General features: G+C 43.7%; 1 protein-coding gene across 2 annotated transcripts in view; it reads right to left on the reverse strand.

The window, feature by feature from the left end:
* os9 (OS9 endoplasmic reticulum lectin) overlaps nucleotides 1–20,946 on the reverse strand; it is a 58,409-nt gene that overhangs the window by 16,520 nt on the left and 20,943 nt on the right. For both annotated transcript variants that reach the window (XM_072493650.1, XM_072493652.1), the window contains exons 2-8: nucleotides 19,143–19,319; nucleotides 17,234–17,297; nucleotides 15,794–15,870; nucleotides 13,498–13,596; nucleotides 11,076–11,277; nucleotides 7,657–7,827; nucleotides 1,298–1,419 (exon numbers count right to left, since the gene is read on the reverse strand). In XM_072493650.1, the coding sequence (XP_072349751.1) occupies nucleotides 1,298–1,419; nucleotides 7,657–7,827; nucleotides 11,076–11,277; nucleotides 13,498–13,596; nucleotides 15,794–15,870; nucleotides 17,234–17,297; nucleotides 19,143–19,319 (912 nt within the window). The remainder of the gene's footprint in view (nucleotides 1–1,297; nucleotides 1,420–7,656; nucleotides 7,828–11,075; nucleotides 11,278–13,497; nucleotides 13,597–15,793; nucleotides 15,871–17,233; nucleotides 17,298–19,142; nucleotides 19,320–20,946) is intronic.

The raw sequence follows: 20,946 nt of genomic DNA on the forward strand, positions 1-20,946 counted from the left end.
GCCCATAACACAGGTCCCCGCTGGTGATTGGGTCTCCATCCTCACCGGCTGCCTCCTGTTCCTCTGGGGCAGACTCCACTGCAGTAGGGTCTTCCCAGAGCAGCTCCTGCTTGTACTGCTTCAGTACATCCCCCAGGGCTTTGGCAGCTAGGATGAAGGCCACCATTCCTGGTTAGATTTCAAAGCCCATTGTCTGCAGGGGGTGAAAGGCAGACACGCTAGCATGATGCGTACCCCCATGCCCAGCCAGGTCCACATGACGGCCCCAGCCTGCCCTGCATGCTTCCCCACCCCCCCTCCCATATCCAAACCCACCCCAAACCTTTTCACATGGCACTCTGCCTTCCACACCACACCCCTGACCCCGTTGCAACCCGGCACCAGGGATACCAGTAGCTGACACTACCTATGCCAGCGGTACACTCTGCGGCCCCCGTCCAGCAGACGATGGGGGTGAGTGGGTTCACCCATACGGCCGGTGCCACTCTGTGCATCCACGAGCCATGGTGGGCAGTCTGTGACTTGTGGGAGGAAACCGGAGCACCCGGAGGAAACCCACGCAGACACGGGGAGAATGTGCAGACTCCAAGCAGACAGTGGCTCAAGCCGGGAATCGAACCGGGGTCCCTGGTGCCGTGAAGCAACGGTGCTAACCACTGTGCTACCGTGCTGCCCTCATTGTAAATTTGTGAAAAAAGAACCATCTGGCTCATGAATGCCTTTTAGGGAAGGAAATCTCCCATCTTCACCTGATCTGGCCGGCATGCGACTCCAGGCCCACAGCAATAACTCTTAACTGCTCTCCGAGAGTGTGGCAAGCCACTCAGTTGAAGGGCAATTATAAGGATGAGCAACAAATGCTGACCTTTGTCAGCAATGCCTACGTCCCGTGCAAAACAAAACGAACTCGTGGGGATCATTATTTTGAGGATTATGCTGTTCGCTAACAATATAATCAATTTGGGCTTTGGCAGAAATGCTTTTGAGTAATTAAATCCCAACTTTCAGCAGAACACTGTATGCAGAAAGAAAGGAGACATTGTCTATTCAGCTGCCGCACATTGTCCCATTTCCCAATTGCAATAAGCTGTTCAGTTATTTCTGGAGGCAAAATTTTTAGTTTTCAAGTATAAGCACTTTGCAGCAAGATCTGTATCATTACTTGAACATCCATCTTTCAATCGGCAGTTTAAAGTCCAGAAATTACTACACTATCCACCGCTCTCCCAACATGAAGGTTCATTGCTATATATTATGTTAAATATATATCAATAGATACATCAAAATCCGACAATACCTCTTCTAGCCTTTCTTCTGAAAGGTGACCATCCTCAGCCTCTGCTTTGCTGATTTTATTCCAGAAATCCTCATTATAGTCACCCTCTTCAGTCACCTCCTGTGAATTTAAGGTTTCGCCTCCTGCAAATCAAAGTTCCTAGCTTTCAGTCAATAGTCATAGGTGCTCCTTATACACACACACGTGATTTAAGCAAAACATGGATTCACTCAGATCCAGTCCCAAGTGAAGGCATATTTTCCATTACACAAGGCTACATTTTTGAATTAGGACACCAAGGGTTAAGCTTTGAATTTGAAGTGCTGCTGGAACGAATGCCTCCTCTGGTGAAATGATCTGGGGCAGTTTCAGCTCAATCTCAAAAATGTTTAAGTCCAAAAGCAAAAACCTGCAAATAAAATCAGAAAATGCTGGATTCGGAGCCAATCTCAAATTGGGATGTCACAGCAAGCCAAAATCACCGGTTCAAACATCAAATGCCCAACGTCAACAAGTCCAGTTTGTCATTCAGATGCCCGAGGAAGAGACAACCTTAGCACACAGTTTGTTAAACAGGCAGTGTGCCTTGTCAAGACTTTCTGCTAATCTCGATCATTAGAGTCAGCCATTCACAGCACTGAAGGCAGCCATTCAGCCCATAACGTACATGCCAACTCTTTGTAGAGCAACCCAGTCAGTCAGTTCCACATCCTTAACAAAACCTTAAATCTGTGTCCCCTAATCACTGCACCATCAGCTATTAGAACATAAGAACATAAGAACTAGGAACAGGAGTAGGCCATCTGGCCCCTTGAGCCTGCTCTGCCATTTAATGAGATCATGGCTGATCTTTGTGGACTCAGCTCCACTCTCCGGCCCATACACCATATCCCCGAATCCCTTTATTCGTTAGAAAGGCATCTATCTTTTTCTTAAAAACGTTTAAAGAAGGAGCCTCAACTGCTTCACTGGGCAAGGAATTCCAGAGATTCACAACCCTTTGGGTGAAGAAGTTCCTCCTACACTCAGTCCTAAATCTACTTCCCCTTATTTTGAGGCTATGCCCCCTAGTTCTGCTTTCCCCGACCAGTGGAAACAACCTGCCCGCATCTATCCTATCTATTCCCTTCATAATTTTATATGTCTCAATAAGATCCCCCCTCATCCTTCTAAACTCCAATGAGTACAGTCCCAGTCTACTCAACCTCTCGTCATAATCTAATCCCCTCAACTCTGGGATCAACCTAGTGAATCTCCTCTGCACTCCCTCCAGTGCCAATATGTCCTTTCTCAGGTAAGGAGACCAAAACTGAACACAATACTCCAGATGTGGCCTCACCAACACCCTATACAATTGCAGCATAACCTCCCTAGTCTTGAACTCCATCCCTCTAGCAATGAAAGACAGAACTCGATTAGCCTTCTTAATCACCTGTTGCACCTGCACACCAACTTTTTGCGACTCGTGCACCAGCACACCCAGGTCCCTCTGCACAGCAGCATGTTTTAACATCTTACAGTTTAAATAATAATCCATTCTGTTGTTATTCCTCCCAAAATGGATAGCCTCACACTTGGCAACATTGAATTCCATCTGCCAGACCCTAGCCCATTCACCTAACCTATCCAAATCCTTCTGCAGACTTCCGGTATCCTCTGCACTTTTTGCTTTACCACTCATCTTAGTGTCGTCTGCAAACTTTGACACATTGCACTTGGTCCCCAACTCCAAATCATCTATGTAAATTGTGAACAACTGCGGGCCCAACACTGATCCTTGAGGGACCCCACTACTTACAGGTTGCCAACCAGAGAAACACCCATTTATCCCCACTCTCTGCTTTCTGTTAGTTAACCAATCCTCTACCCATGCTACCACTTTACCCTCAATGCCATGCATCTTTAGTTTATGCAGCAACCTTTTGTGTGGCACCTTGTCAAAAGCTTTCTGGAAATCCAGATATACCACATCCATTGGCTCCCCGTTATCTACTGCACTGGTAATGTCCTCAAAAAATTCTACCAAATTAGTCAGACACGACCTACCCTTTGTGAACCCATGCTGCGTCTGCCCAATGGGACAATTTCCCTCCAGGTGCCCTGCTATTTCCTCCTTAATGATAGATTCCAGCATTTTCCCTACAACCGAAGTTAAACTTACCGGCCTATAATTACCCGCTTTCTGCCGACCTCCTTTTTTAAACAGTGGTGTCACGTTTGCTACTTTCCAATCCTCTGGGACCACCCCAGAGTCTAGTGAATTTTGATAAATTATCACTAGTGCGTTTACAATTTCCCTAGCCATCTCTTTTAACACTCTGGGATGCATCCCATCAGGGCCAGGAGACCTATCTACCTTTAGCCCCATTAGCTTGCCCAATACTGCCTCCTTAGTGATTACAATCATCTCAAGGTCCTCACCTATCATATCTTTATTTCCATCAGTCACTGGCATCTTATTTGTGTCTTTCACTGTGAAGACTGACCCAAAAAACCTGTTCCGCTCCTCAGCCATTTCCCCGTCTCCTATTATTAAATCTCCCTTCTCACCTTCCAAAGGACCAATATTTACCTTAGCCACTCTTTTTTGTCTTATATATTTGTAGAAGCTTTTACTATCTGCTTTTATGTTCTGAGCCAGTTTACTTTCATAGTCTACCTTACTCTTCTTTATAGCTTTTTTAGTAGCTTTCTGTTGTCCCCTAAAGACTTCCCAGTCCTCTAGTCTCCCACTAATTTTTGCCACTTTGTATGTTTTTTCCTTCAATTTGATACTCTCCCTCACCTCCTTAGATATCCACGGTCGATTTTTCCCCTTTCTACCGTCTTTCTTTTTTGTCGGTATGAACCTTTTCTGAACACTGTGAAAGATTGCTCGGAAGGTTCTCCACTGTTCCTCAACTGCTTCACCATGAAGTCTTTGTTCCCAATCTACCTTAGCTAGTTCTTCTCTCATCCCATTGTAATCGCTTTTGTTTAAGCACAAAACACTAGTGTTTGATTTTACCTTGTCATCCTCCAACTGTATTTTAAATTCCACCATATTGTGGTCGCTCCTTCCAAGAGGATCCCGAACTATGAGATCATTAATCAATCCTGCCTCATTACACAGGACCAGATCTAGGACCGCTTGTTCCCTTGTAGGTTCCATTCCATACTGTTCCAGGAAATTATCCCGGGCACATTCTATAAACTCCTCCTCAAGGCTGCCTTTACCAACCTGGTTAAACCAATCGACATGTTGATTAAAATCCCCCATGATAACGGCTGTACTATTTCTACATGCATCCGTTATTTCTTTGCTTATTGCCTGCCCTACCATCCTGTTACCATTTGGTGGCCTATAGACTACTCCTATCAGTGACCTTTTCGCCTTACTATTCCTGATTTCCACCCAAATTGATTCAACCTTGTCCTCCATAGCACCAATATCATCCCTTACTATTGCCCGGATGCCATCCTTAAACAACAAAGCTACACCACCGCCCTTCCCGTCCATTCTATCCTTTCGTATAGTTTGATACCCTTGGATATTTAACTCCCAGTCGTGACCATCCTTTAACCATGTTTCAGTAATGGCCACTAAATCATAGTAATTCACGATGATTTGCGCCATCAACTCATTCACCTTATTCCGTACACTACGAGCATTCAGGTAAAGCACACTTATGCTGTTTTTTATGTCTTTGTTCTGAATCCTAACACCTTGATCAGTAACTTTTCGCAAATTATTTTTCCTCTTACTCTTTCTCCTAATTTTCCTTGTCTTTGAACCCATATCTCTACATAATAACCTGTCACGTAACCTGCTGCCTTGATCTCCATTAACCATTATATTGGAAACAGCTTTTCTTGATCTACCTCATCTAAACCTGGGCAGCACAGTAACATAGTGGATAGCACTATGGCTTCACAGCTCCAGGGTCCCAGGTTCGATTCCCGGTTTGGGTCACTGTCTGTGCGGAGTCTGCACGTTCTCCCCGTGTCTGCGTGGGTTTCCTCCTGGTTCTCCGGTTTCCTCCCACAGTCCAAAGATGTGCAGGTTAGGTGGATTGGACATTCTGAATTGCCCTTAGGTTAGCTGGGGTTACTGGGTTACGGGGATAGGGTGGAGATGTGAGGGTAAGTAGGGTGGTCTTTCCAAGAGCCAGTGCAGACTCAATGGGCCGAATGGCCTCCTTCTGCACTGTAAATTCTATGATAATCTTGTACACTGAGGAGAACAATCACAGCTTCTCTAGCCCTAAACTTGAAGCTAAAATCTCCTCATCCCTGGAACCATTCTGATCAATCTCCCTCCGCAACCTCCAGGACACTCACTTCCTCCCTAAAGTGTGGTGACCAGAACTGGACACAACACAACTTGTGGCCTAACGAGAACTTTGTAACAGTTCAGCATAATCTCCCTGTTTTTAATGAAGCACAAGGTCCCATATGCCTTGCCACCTACTCTCTCAATATGGCTTACCATCTTCACCTTCAAAGATATAGAACATAAGGGCAGCACGGCGGTGCAGTGGTTAGCCCTGCTGCCTCACAGTGCCAGGGTCCCAGGTTCGATCCCGGCTCTGGGTCACTGTCCGTATGGAGTTTGCACATTCTCCCCGTGTCTGCGTGGGTCTCACCCCCACAACCCAAAGATGTGCCGGGTAGGTGGATTGGCCACGCTAAATTGCCCCTTAATTGGAAAAAATGAATTTGGTACTCTAAATTTATTAAAAAAAGAAAAAAAAAGGATGTAGAACATAGAACAGTACACAGATTCACCTGGGGAAGGAGCAGTGCTCCGAAAGCTAGTGTTTGGTCTTACGTCAACATGGAGATAATGCTTTACTGGCCTCTGTGGAAGTAGATAACTACAGTAAGGAGTCTTACAACACCAGGTTAAAGTCCAACAGGCTTGTTTCAAATCACTAGCTTTCAGAGCGCTGCTCCTTCCTCAGGTGAATCACCTGAGAAAGCCAGTGACATCGAAACAAACCTGTTGGACTTTAACCTGGTGTTGTAAGATTTCTTACTGTGCTCACCCCAGTCCAACGAACAGTACAGCACAGTCCAGGCCCTTCGGCCCACGATGTTGTGCCGACCATTTATCCTAATCCAAGATCAACCTAACCTACATCCCTTCAATTTACTGCTGTCCATGTGCCTGTCCAAGAGTCGCTTAAATGTCCCTAATGCAGTCAGTTGGTATCATCCTCACTGTCACTCCAGTCTGAAAATTAACCATTTATTACTTGTTATTTTCTGTCTTTAAGCCAATCTTTTATCCAAGCTGACACTGACCCTCCTATATCATTTGTTTCCTGCTGTACTTGGGTCAAACACTTTCTTAAAATCCAGATCGACAACATCCATCACATTCCCTTCATCAACTTTGTTACTTCATCAAAAAATTCATTAAGATTAGTCAGAGACAATCTGCCTTTTACAAATCCACACTGGCTCTCAACTCAACCTCTCCAAGTGAATAATGATTTCTTTCTACATGTAGCATAGACTTCCTACAGTGCAGAAGGAGGCCATTCGGCCCATTGAGTGTGCACCAACCCTCTGAAAGAGCACCCAGCTAGGTCCAGTCTTCCACCCTATCCCCGCAACCCCATAACCTCACTTACTCTGCACATCTTAGGACACTAAGGGACAATTTAGCATGGCCAATCCACCTAACCTGCACATCTTTGGACAATAAGGGACAATTTAGCATGGCCAATCCACCTAACCTGCACATCTTTGGACTGTGGGAGGAAACCGGAGCACCCGGAACCCTCGCAGACACGGGGAGAACGTGCAGACTCCACAGTCACCAGAGGCCAGAATTGAACCAGGGTCGCTGGCACTGTGAGACAGCAGTGCTAACTACTGTGCCGCCCTTGTTAAATTAACATGGTTAAATTACCACCGTGATATTAAATTAACTAGCTTGTAGCTACTAGGAATGTCTTTACATCCTTTCTTGAATAAGGGTATCACATTTGTCACTGTCCAAACCTCTGGCGCCTCCCTCGTATCCAGGGAATATTGTGGCAAGCCCTTTCTCTATCTCTGCTCCCTTTTTTTTTAGCAACGCAGAATGTAAGCCATCTGGACCAGGCAACCACTCTAAAACATAGCTAATCTTCCAAGTACATCCTGCATCTCAATTTCCAACCTCATTCAATGTCTCAGCCATCCTGACTTCTACCTAGACTTAGTCAGCTTCAAGTATTCTAGCCTTGTGTCACAAACCATACATCATCCTCTCTGTCCCCAAAAGGGCACACTTCTGGGCGAGTGGGAGAAATTTCAGCCTGTGCTTTGGAATGGAACCTAATACAGTGTAAAAACGTTGATGTGCAGCGACAGACGGGGGGAGGGGGGGGGAAGAGACACAGGCATACCTTCCAATTCAGATACACTCTCATCGTTGCCTGTATGCTCTTCGGTTTGATTTTCAGGCTCTTCAGTTAGATTGCTCACTTCCTCAGTTTGTGCACTTTGGTCTTTCAACAGCATTTCATCCAAGGTTTTCAACTCTTCGGAGATTTTTTCCACTTTGCGTTTTGTGTCAGCTAAAGAAAAAAAAAAGTAAAAAGTGGCGACAAAAATATTTTCATAAACAACTTCAAGGCCTAGAACGAATGTCTGCGCCGTCAGGACCAGGGCTCAAGTGCTAGGCCACACCGTGGGGGCGGGGGAGAAGAGAACAGGTGCCTTTGGACCAATGGTTCCCAAATCTCTCCACCATTTGGGTTTTCCTTGTGCGTATTTGGGTCTGCTATAAACTCATTGCTTGCCATTATTAGTCAACATTATCACTGAATGCAATTACCAAGTTTCTAGACGGTGAATGGGGTTGACCTTGATCCCATGTTCCAATAAACGGGACTAAGGAGGAATCGCAAGTTGATTTTGCTGCCTTTCAGGTGTACAGTCAAGAAAACAAACTAACCTTGGGTTCCAATTCGGCCCTCCCGCCCAGCACCATTTGCTAACTACAGCAAAACAAGTAGATAACTAAAACATACATGCTGTTAAGTGTGAATTAACTATTCCCCAGTGTTCGAGAACTCACAACTCTCTAAAAGGATATGAAGATTCATAAAACGCCAAGTTATTTTTTGCTTTAACCTTCGTGTCACAGAGCCAAATCAGAAATAGCAATTTATTCAAATCAGACCTGGTTAGGGGAGTTGAAGGACCATGCAGATAACAAGGCCATCACCAGCCTGCTTCACCTTCAGTAATCTAGAGGAGCCCTAAATGCTTTAAGAGGTTTCTCAAAATGCATACACAAGGAACACGATGCCTGCCAAGTGGTACAAAATTAAGATCAAATTTAGAGTGGTTGCCTGGTCCAGATGGCTTACATTCTGCGTTGCTAAAAAAAAAAAAAGGGAGCAGAGATAGAGAAAGGGCTTGCCACAATATTCCCTGGATACGAGGGAGGCGCCAGAGGTTTGGACAGTGACAAATGTGATACCCTTATTCAAGAAAGGATGTAAAGACATTCCTAGTAGCTACAAGCTAGTTAATTTAATATCACGGTGGTAATTTAACCATGTTAATTTAACAAGGGCGGCACAGTAGTTAGTGATGGCGCAGAACATGGGAATCCAGCAGAAAGCAAAAGTTACACGAAGAGATTGGTTTCGTATTGATGGGGAAACAAAGTTAAACACAAGACAACCAAGCTGATCCAATGGGAATGGAGGGAGTCAGACTAGCAAGTAGACTAGCATGCACACATAATGTGGGAGTAAAAACAGACATCCTAATAAGGTGAAAATGAAATGAAAATCGCTTATTGTCACAAGTAGGCTTCAAATGAAGTTACTGTGAAAAGCCCCTAGTCGCCACATTCCTGCGCCTGTTCGGGGAGGCTGGTACGGGAATTGAACCGTGCTGCTGGCCTGCCTGGGTCTGCTTTCAAAGCCAACGATTTAGCCCTGTGCTAAACAGCCCCTATTTTTCACCAGGTGCTATTTTTCCCAAGTTTTAAGTCCGGGTTTCACCAAAAGTCAGTTATTTAAAATTTGGGTTTTTTTTTTTCTATTTCAACACATAAATGAATCACCATTTATAAATATATTGTGGTTATACATTGGAATCAATTCCAAGAACAGTGATTTGGATCTTTTGAGAAGCCAATTACATAAAGATGAAGCATTCATTATAAAAAACAATCCCTTCGCCTCATTCCAAATTGAATTTTTCTTCATGTTGTTTTTATAATTGGGATCTTTTCCCTACTCAGTATGGCAATGCGCCAGCAAACAACTCCACTGGGAGTCATGTGGGTTGGCATTGCATGCGCTCCTATGGAGAATCAACAGGCATCCAAGCTAGGAAGAGATTAAAAAGGGCAGGTTAGATCATCCAACTGACGGAAAAGCAGTATTGAAAGCCAAAGTTTTGACAGCAAAGGGAAAAGAGGCTTCCACACAAGGGAGCCATTTTGTTTTTCTTTAAGTGTCTGGGGGAGGGGAGATTAAAGTATTTCCAAACTGAATAGATATCCAATACACTAATCTTATTTAATGTTGCTTCATTGCCTATAGATAATAATAATCTTTATTGTCACAAGTAGGCACAAGATTGGGTGCAAACTGCCAGATCAATGCTTCCCTTCTGGTTCCAAATTTACAGGTTTAGAGATTTAATAATAATAATAATAATAATCTTTATTATTGTCACAAGTAGGCTTACATTAACACTGCAATGAAGTTACTGTGAAAATCCCCTAGTCGCCACATTCCGGCGCCTGTTCGGGTACACTGAGGGAGAATTCAGAATGTCCAATTCACCCAACAGCACGTCTTTGGACTTTGGGAGGAAACCGGAGCACCCGGAGGAAACCCACGCAGACACGGGGAGAACGTGCAGACTCCGCACAGACAATGACCCAGCGGGGAATCGAACCTGGGACCCTGGAGCTGTGAAGCCACAGTGCTAACCACTGTGCTACCATGCTGCCCCGAAAAAGTTAAAAAATTTCTACTCAACTCCCCTCTTCGCCTTTTACCTCTTCCCTTACATCTATGCCCCCTGGTTATTGCCCCCTCTACTAATGGAAAATATGCCTTTCTATCCCCCTATCTATGCCCCTCATAATTTTATACACCTCTGTCAGGTCCCTTCTCAACCTTCGCTGCTCCGAGGAAAACAGCCGCAGCCTATCCAATCTCTCCTTTGGTGCGTCTTCCCTGGATGGGGACACGAACATGTTCATTCGTTGTCTGACAAACCCGGTTTGCTCCTCCACAATCACTTCTATCATAGCCATAGAATTTACAGTGCAGAAGGAGGCCATTCTGCCCATCGAGTCTGCACCGGCTCTTGGAAAGAGCACCCTACCCAAGATCAACACCTCCACCCTATCCCCATAACTCAGTAACCCCACCCAACCCTAAGGGCAATTTTGGACACTTAAAGGCAATTTATCATGGCCAATCCACCTAACCTGCACATTTTTGGACTGTGGGAGGAAACCGAAGCATCCGGAGGAAACCCACGCAGACACGGGGAGAACGTGCAGACTCCACACAGACAGTGACCCAAGCCGGGAATCGAACCAGAGTCCCTGGCGCTGTGAAGCAACTGTGCTACCGTTAATGTAGGAAAGATTTTAAAAGGCCAAAAATTCATGGAAAAGGTGTGGCCATAGCAGCAAGCTTCATTCTAGAAACACAACCATTACAAGTATACCTTCGCAAGAAAATGCAATAATGGATAAAATACTGGTGTCAGCACAAGTCTAGTTTAGCACACTCGTTAATGCACCTTTCTGGATTTAAGGTATTAAAATGTTGGTACTTACTCACTTGGGCCTTGACATACTCAACATATTGCTCGGGACTGAGGGCCGGTTGACATTTAATTGGCTGAGGCTTGGAAACAATAGCAGAACGCAAGTAAGGGTGATGGCAGATCCGAGTGGTGTGTATTGTTAGCACATAATTACATGACTGAGGCTCATCCACTCGAGCTATGTAATCGCCTGATCCTTCTTCACACATAAACTATTTGAAACAGAAGAAATCAGAACAAAATTAGAATATTTGGTGAGCACACATGGTTATACTATAAAAAGCCATGCCATTTGCCCACCAAGCAAACATAATCAATTCTCCCTTGCCTTTGAGGATTTCCCAAACACCAGGCAAACTGGTGAGCAACTTCATATAGAAATCTGGAATTCTGAGGCCGAGATTGTTTGGATACCAACTTGGGAGACACCAGGATGGAGTGTCAGGGTTTGCTGAATACACTGCTATACTCTGCAAAAAGAGAAATTTTCTGCCTCTGATGGCTAGATTTCTCAATGGAGTTGCTACTATAATTTAAATCGCAACAACTTGCACTGGGGAAGTCAATCAACAGTGACAATTTTCATGCATACCTGCAAGCTTTTAAAAACACCAGCATTTAACGGGAGAGAGTGAGAGAGAAAGAAAAAGCACTCTTAAGCATTTTGATTATAGGAATTGTACATCAAGGTGAAAGAGTACAGGGGGGGGCTAGTGTTCAATTGGCATTGCTGGACACTTATAGATAAAGATTCTAACAATTGGCGAGCCAGCCAGGAGTTAACATTCTTTCAAATACAGATTCTAACAACACTGCAGAAGGCTTCACCAGAATGAAGATGCAGAAGCACAAATCAGATGCCTTTTGAATGTATTATGTTCTATGCTGGGCAAACTTTGGCAGGGAATAGGCAACAAAATGAGGAACTGAGTTTTAATAAAAGCTTAAGCCAAGAGGCACGATCATAAAAGAACCAAACATGGACTACGGTTGCGAAGTTGTTCCATGGAAACCCCATTGACATGAAAAAAAGTCAATGATGGTGTCTTCCTTCACACAGCATATCATAGAAATCTATCTCCTGAAGAGAAGACGGACCAAGAAATGAAAGATGGATGGATGCTTGGATACTTTAAAACTAATCACAAGAGATCCATCTCTAGTTACTTTCTAGAATAGGCTTCAGTATTACAGTGCACGTTTAGATTAAACGGATTGAGGAGCATACTGGTCAAGTCATCCCCATTTGGTTCAAAAATGGAACAGTGTCACTCAAAAAAACAGCACCTGCTTAAAATATCTTTTCCACTCCCAATTATATATATTTTTAATCCCCCTCTTTGCAGTGTGCTCCAGGCATTCATTCATTTAGCGACACCACATGGAACATTTAGGTAGAGCATTACAGCAGGAACTAGCATGACCCGAACAGAAACAACAACAAAAATGCAGACTATTTAGTGAAGCTACACTTACAGGACTCCAGTCTTGGGTCTCCTAGTTACTCCAAGAACATCCTAAACTAATCTCTATCAGATTTAGTCTTGCTAACGCATTCGCCTGCTATTAATCCGCAATGACACATACACTCCACCTTAAACAGATTGTGGTTAGCTTAGTTTACAGGAGTCTCACATTGATTAGGCTGTTTGTACATGTTTGTGTCGCTGATTCATTCCCTATGGGTCTCAATCGACAAGAAAGAGGAAACACAAGCACAAGCGTATACAAACAGCAAAACGCTGGGGATTTACCACACAAAAGAGTTTATGCTGAAACCCAGATGGTCTTTAATATTGAATAGTTGAGATGGGGCAGTGGACAAAGAAGTCTTTCATCTTAAAGGCTCTGGCTGCAATCCAGCTAGAGTGCTGGAATAGAAGTCTCTACTGACAGCGCAAACAGCCTGCAAAGGCAAGTTCGAGTAATTTACTGCACAATGATTAATCAAGCATGCCGCAACACCAGCTGATGTGAGGCATTTTTACTTATGGGGATGTGGCCTACATTGCCAAAGCTGTAGCTGTTCCCCACCTATAGGTGCCTTGGTGGCAGCCACAGTGTGGGGCTTGGAGTTACATGCTACCCCCTTACCCAATCCAGCTTGTAAAATCCATGACCTGAAGGGCGTTAGTGAACCACTTGGGTTTTTTTAAAATTAAAATCTAGCACCCCACAGCTATGCTCCTGGTGCCTGTCCACAAATTGTCCAGGTGGGATTTGAGCTCAAAATCTGGGTTACCGTTCAGTACTGCAGCCACTAAGTTAATGCACTCGTCTTATGAATGATACAATGGAGGGTAGCTAAAGTTGCAATCAAGATATACTAAGGCAAATTAATTTAACTCTTCAAACAAGTAAATTGTGGATTGAAGTTTACAACTTCAGATAGTTTCTAGGATAGAACCCGATAGAGACCCTGTAAAACTTACCCTCACTTCAGCCTCTCTCGGCTTCTCATTAAGGTCACACTTGGATCCATTCACATAAGTCTGACTATGATATCTTTTCAATTTATGCTGCTTCGAAGCCTGCAAATAAAGGCGATTCTTAAAAACATACAAACTCAAGCTCTCAAAACTGCACATTTCAAAAAAATGCATTAAATGATACAAGTGCGTGGTTTCGCTGGTGATACAAATCAGGGTGGCAATAGAAGCAACTGTGTTGTTTAGAATTCTCCTCTCCCTTTACCATGTACAATTTAATGAGTACGAGCAGTTCTCCGTGACCTGATCAAATGATAATTTCTCACATGCCAAGTTACCCAACCATGAAGTGTAGAAGCAGAGTATAGTCAAGTCTAATGCGGTCCTCAACCAACACCCATTTCTGGCAGCTGTGGCTAAATAGCAATAGGAAATGGGAACCCAGGGCAATTTACTCTCTTTCTTTCCCCCCCCCCCCCAACCACCACCCAATTCAAAAGGCCATCCGTCCTGACAGACAGGCATCGGGCAACTGAATATGGACCGAAGACCGAACCTGGGACTTTCCAACTGTATGGCTCAACTACTTGTTAGCCAAATGAGTGACCCAGCAAGGCTGCTACATAGATAGAAAGAGTTTTGACACAGCTATTCCAACAAATGAAGAAACAAGTGACTATATGGTTTTATTTACACTTTCAAAAGGAAGATGCACACTGGAAACCAGAAGTAAAACATCCAAGGTTTCAGACATATATTCTTGCATGTACAACTTTAAAAAAAAAAAATCAGAATATTTGATATCTTAAGAACTGCATTTCAAAAGTTGTCTGTTTGCAATGTCTATTTTTAAACTAAAAGTATCTATTGGCTATTAGCTTTGTACATAAAAATGCTGGAAAATTACTCAGCCGGTCAGAAGGAATCGGTGAAGAGGGAGGCAACAGTTAACGTTTCAGATCTATGAATCTTTCATCAAACGGTCAGTGACCAGAAAGTTTAACTGCTTCACGTTCATACAGCTGACCAGCTGAGCGTTTCCAACATTTTGTCTTGATTTTCCAGCATCTGTGGTATTTTACTTTAGCTTCGCATTTGATTTGGGGCATCGTTTTAGGGGGGGGGGGAACAGAGGTTTCTGTTTAACATTCACCAGCAACAACCACAAAACAGAAATGGAGTTCCAAGTTGCCCGGAAATAAATGCTGCAAATTGCACTTCCCTGGTGATCTTACCTTGCTATCCCATGGGCTTGCCGTATTCCAAAGGGCAAAAATCTAAATGCACACCGTCTACTTATTGAGACAAGGACGTTGGAGATAGATATTTGCGCACAATTCGCAATAGCAGTGATGGAGAACCAGTGCGTGAAACAAAAAAGAACTTGCATTCATATTGCGCCAGCATTGACCTCAGGACGTCCTATAGCCAATGAAGTACTTTTGAAGTGCAGTCATTATTGTAAAGAAATGCAGCAACCAATTTGCGCACAGCAAGATTCTATAAACAGCAATGAGAAACGACCAGATAATCTGTTTTAATGAAGTTGGCAGAGCGATAAACATTGGTCAGGCCTGCTCTTCTTTGATCAGCATCATGAGATCTTTTAAAGCCACAGAAGAGGGCAGGCAGGATTTTGGTTTAACACCCATCTCATGCAACAGTGCAGCACTCCCTTAATGCTGCAGTCAGAGTGAACCTGGATTATATAATAATCTTTTAATGTAAGTAGGCTTACATTAACACTACAATGAAGTTACTGTGAAAAGCCCCTAGTCGCCACATTCTGGAGCCTGTTCGAGTCAGAGGGAGAATTCAGAATGTCCAATTCACCTAACAGCACGTCTTTCGGGACTTGTGGGAGGAAACCGGAGCACCCGGAGGAAACCCACGCAGACACGGGGAGAACGTGCAGACTCCACACAGACAGTGACCCAAGCCGGGAATCAAACCTGGGACCCTGGCGCTGTGAAGCAACAGCGCTAACCACTGTGCCACCGTGCCGCCCAAGTCTCAAGTCACCAGAGTGCGACTTGAACCCACAGCTTTCTGACTCTGAAGCGAGGCGCTATCACCAAGCCACAGCTGTCGCATGCCATTGAATGTCAAGATCCATTCAGATCTTGGAAAAAGTTTTTAAAAAACAGGAGAGTTAAGCACTCACAGCCTATGCAAGGTGAACAGCCAAAGCAAATTGGCTACAGTGCATGAACAGCATTTATTTAGAGCATTGATCTTTTGTGACCTGCAAACAGAATGACACCAGACCAGCCTACCTAGGATTGGAATTCATCCTTACCTTTGCAGTTTCATTGTTCCAGTCAAATTCAGATTCATAAAACCCAAGATACATCACATCTCCTTTAACTTCAGAATCTGAGCACAACAAAAAAATTAAAGCTAAAATGCAAACTCTGTCTTGAAAGTAGAGTTAAAAATGTGAGCACTATATGCAGTGTTTGACAAACACTGCATTTATTTATAGAGCTGGCAACGTAGGCAACTCTGTTTTGTCAGCAGCGCTTTGAACAGCATGTCAGCCTACAGCATGGAGACCACCTGCCAGAGGTAGCTCCTTTCTACATCACTCGTTTGCATTCAGTGCTTTGCCTCTAGCCACCATTTTGCTCTGGCCTCCGAGCACTTAACTCACCTGCTTTGCAGTTTTTACATTGCTGGCCTGGACAAACCTTTCCTCCAACTTTAGGGAAGCTTCCAGGCCAGAAATCTAGTCGCAACCGTGGCCTGAACAACACTGCAGGTGCAGTGATTTGTCAGTAGACTGCATACCAGCAGCCTTCAACTTTCATAACATGAAATACAAACTTATTTGGCTATTTACGTCAAACTGTGCACATAGCAGCATCAGGCATATGTACTGGCACACAATCAGGAGAGGCAAACAGTTGGAAATCGCACCTTCATCACAATTATTTCCTGCATTATAATATAGAAAGCTCCTCGTACAAACATCTTCATGGGATTAGGGCAACACTGAGCAGAAGAAAGGGACAGCTTACACACCTACCCTCTCAACTTCAGGTGTTGTGTAGCTTGGTGTAGGGCAAGGGGAGGGAAGAATGGAGAAGTAAAGAAATCTAGGGATGTACTGGTATATAGTCAAACCAAATTCGTAGCAACATTCCAACTACACAAAGGCATTTTGAATCTCATTTCTGTTGGTAACATGTACACATTAAGTCTTCATGGTGTGCAACACCTGTGATTTCGTTAAGTTTTGACTTTGTGGCTATTTCTTTACAAGCTCCAATGCTTAAGAACCCTACGACAGATTTGTGTACTGTTTATTTCAGTGCAAGGTTGCACGTTTTTCACTAAAACTTGGAAGAAATTATGCCAATGTAAAAACTGGAATGGGATTGGCTCAGTTTATATGATTAACAGCATTTAGTTAAAAAAAGAATAGGGTAGAATATCCAAAATGTGAAGGTTCAGTAGTTATTTTCTGGGATATAAAAGGAGACAGTCAGAATCATGGGAGTTGGGTTTGAAAATCGAACAAAACCCACTTCCTGAAAGTTTGGGGGCGAGAAAGATGGGAGAAAGAATTGGTGTGAAGTTCCAGAAAACCGTCTGGATTTATATCGGCCCCCACAATATTCAAAAATTTACAAAACGCAGGAGAGAGTGTGTGAAAAGGTGAGAGCCAACCAAATCTCGAGAAAAGTTGAGAAAATCCAAAACTGTAACTTTCATGAACACAAGAACTTGTATTTACCTTTGGTGTGGTATTGCTTGATATGCTGGCCATAGCAAAACTCATACGTCCACCAGTCTTTGGTCTGTAAGGGAACAATAAAGAAAAGCAAGCTCCAACAATGATAGAGACTTGACACTAAACAACAAGTTGGTCAAACAAACTATCACCCTGAAAACCGTACCACTCTCATGCAGCAAATTAAATGAAAATGGAAAGATCTAATGCTTCTTACTGTAGAAATGGGATTTAATTTTGCTTCAGGCTTATTTTTCCCTTTCTGAGCCACTTCAACATTCAGAAGAATGCAGGGGCAGGGGTAGGAATTAACATTTTATGATGCAGTTTATTACCTAGCTACAGCCCGCTTGCAGATGCCAATGTACTGTGCTCCAGGCAGTACGGTTGCACAGTGGTTAGCACCATTGCTTTACAGCTCCAGGATCCCAGGTTCGATTCCCAGCTTGGGTCACTGTCTGTGCGGAGTCTGCACGTCCTCCCCGTGTGTGCGTGGGTTTCCTCCGGGTGCTCCGGTTTCCTCCCACAGTCCAAAGATGTGCAGGTTAGGTGGATTAGCCATACTAAAATTGTTCCTTAGTGTCCAAAAAGGTTAGATGTGGTTACTGGATTGCGAGGATAGGGTGGAGATGTGGCCTTAGATAGGGTGATCTTTTCATGGGCCGGTGCATACTCGATGGGCCAAATGGCCTCCTTCTGCACTGTAAGTTCTATGATCTATGATCATTCTCAACTTTTGCTCTACATGTAACTCTACCAAGAGACATTTTTCAGCAACATTCCCAAATCCGTATTGAAATAGACCTGTTCGGTGTCAGTGAAACACAAACTCTTCCAAAAAGGCAACATTGAGATTGGGTCCTGGTTTCAATTGCTGACACCATTTGCCTCTCTACAATGCTTCACAATGTTATGCATTTTAAATAGTCTTTGGAACTTTAGAAGAAAAAAAACAGGATTCCGTGCACCAGTGCTACAGAGGGGCTACCATACTAATTACATGGAAGCATGTTGCATCAACCTTGAAGGACACAGTATTGGAGGCCCTACAACTGTTGGCAAACCTCACCATGTACTGTGGCAGCCGGCCCAACAGATGGCAAGGATCTCATGTTCAATTCCTGGCCGATTCAGAACAAGTCCATTGGGCCAGAATGGCAATAGGAAAATCCTTCAGCAAAAGGAGGAAAAATAAAGCAGACTTTCCACTCCTGGTCACTATCGTCAGATTACGCACACGTGGGCATCAGGCGTGTAACGCGCCTCAAAATGAAATAAATTACTGTTCAAACCTGCATGAAAAATGATTCACAGAATGAGCTATCAGAGGACTTCCATATAATAATAATAATCTTTATTATTGTCACAAGTAGGCTTACATTAACATTGCAAAGAAGTTACTGTGAAAAGCCTCTAGTCGCCACATTCCGGTGCCTGTTCGGGTACACAGAGGGAGAATTCAGAATGTCCAATTCACATAACAGCACGTCTTTCGGGACTTGTGGGAGGAAACCGGAGCACCCGGAGGAAACCCACGCAGACACGGGGAGAACGTGCAGACTCCGCACAGACAGTCACCCAAGCCAGGAATCAAACCTGGGACCCTGGTGCTGTGAAGCAACATTGCTAACCACTGTGCTCCCGTGCCGCCAGTAGCAGAACTGTAGTGTGGGAAGCAGTAAATCCACCCCAGGGTGAAGAAAATTGGAGGGCATAATGGGGGAGAAGGCAATTTACCTCAAGTAAAATGCTGATAATTATTATGACATATTACACCATATTCACGTTGCAATTTGATTTTTTGGGATGAGGTGAAAAACATGTGCTACCAGAGAAATATTTAATAATGTAACAGGTTTAAAAAAAGAAGAAAAATACTTGTAGCTTCATTCCACACAAATAATAACCTCACCTTTACAAGACATGGAGCTGCCTGCATTGGCTTCAACAGCTCAGAGATCTCTAGTCCAGAGTAGGATTGGGTTTCATCTTCAGATTCCTGCTGAAATTTCATGGCTTGAACTGGCAGCCTGCACTCATACATCTGCTTATATTTGGAAGAAACCATGACAACATCATCTGATTTAGTCTGCAAAGAGAGAAAACACTCAATTAGACAGCAGTTGCAACCTGAAATTGTATCAGTAACAGAGTATCCCGGTGCCACAGGTAATCAAGCAGCTCTTTCATCCAGGGCCAGGAATCTAATCCAGCTCAAAACACAACATGAAAAACGCTTGGGCAGCAACCGTCTAACAACTAGCGGGTACAACTCCATGTCATCAAATCATAGCCTCAGCCCAGGTGGCTGGTTTCAGAAATAGAAGCATTAATGCAGGAAAGGGTTTACTCATTCATTTTAACTAACAGAAGTTAACTGATAGGACATTTAATCTGATTAATTATAATCTGATTTTTAAGCATTTCATGGAAAGTTGACTGTGCAATTTCTAAAATGTTGCCCTGATGTAATTCCTGGCTTTATCATTTGTACAGTTTAAAATAGAATTCTACATGCTATATCGGATATAACGTGAAGCAGGTTTCAAGTGAACCATACATTATACAAAGGCGCATTTAAATTCTTAGAAATGCCCGAGTGTTGCGCGTTCTCTTCTACAAATTCACTTTAATTTAAATTTCTAATCCAAAGTCAACCAGTTCTGCATGTACACTCACATATTCTTTTTAAATTTTCCCATAATATTTGAATCTAATAAAATGAACCAACGTAACCACCATAGCAGACCAACTAGGATGTCACTTATCAAAGGTGTCAGGGTCTCGAGGGTCACTGGAAAGTCTCATTCTTCACTGCACCCCATCCACCCATGCCAGGCACCTCTCCGAATTCTTCACCATATGTTCAGACAGACATGGGCATTAAAATGAGATTTTAGATAGCGATCAGGGGTGGGGACACTGCAGAGAGCGAGGACAATTATATAGTGTACCCATCACTACCTTGGCAGAAGTGAGCTAATTCAACACCATGGACCATCAAGGCACTTTGAGATTTCCGGACAATTCGTCCATTCAATGAAGCCTGGTGCAGCACTGCACTGGAGTGTCAGCCGAGATTTTGTGTTCATGTCTCAGATGTGGGACTTGAACCCAGGACCTTCTGACTTAAGTTTCACGAGTTTTTGGAGCGCAGCTCCTTCACCAGGTGAGTGAAGAGGTAGGTTACACAAACACAGCATGTATAGACAAAGCCAATGATGCAACATGATACTTTGAATGAGAGTCCTTGCAGGTAATTAAGATACCTGCAAAGACTCTCATTCAAAGTATCATGTTGCATCATTGGCTTTGTCTATACATGCTGTGTTTGTGTAACCTACCTCTTCACTCACCTGGTGAAGGAGCTGCGCTCCAAAAGTTTGTGATTCCAAATAAACCTGTTGGACTTTTAACCTGGTGTTGTCAGACTTCTTTCTGTGCCCACTCCGATCCAACGCCAGCATCTCCACATCTTTTGACTTAAAGTCAAGTGTGTCACCAACTGAGCCACAGTTGATAATGCACATCTTCTCCAAATACTGCAATTAGATTTGCCCTGATTACAGAAGGCCTTCTGTAGAGATAGGTTTGCAGTTAGTTTCTCTAGCAGGTCAGGAAGAAATTGGAAGACGTTGAATTCATGCCATATGTGGAGTTTGTGCCTCTCCGATTGAGAAACAGGAACGGATACAACACCAGTCCTCAAGTACAAA

Source organism: Scyliorhinus torazame, chromosome X (genome assembly GCF_047496885.1).
Source record: "Scyliorhinus torazame isolate Kashiwa2021f chromosome X, sScyTor2.1, whole genome shotgun sequence".
In the NCBI taxonomy this organism is placed as follows: domain Eukaryota; kingdom Metazoa; phylum Chordata; class Chondrichthyes; order Carcharhiniformes; family Scyliorhinidae; genus Scyliorhinus; species Scyliorhinus torazame.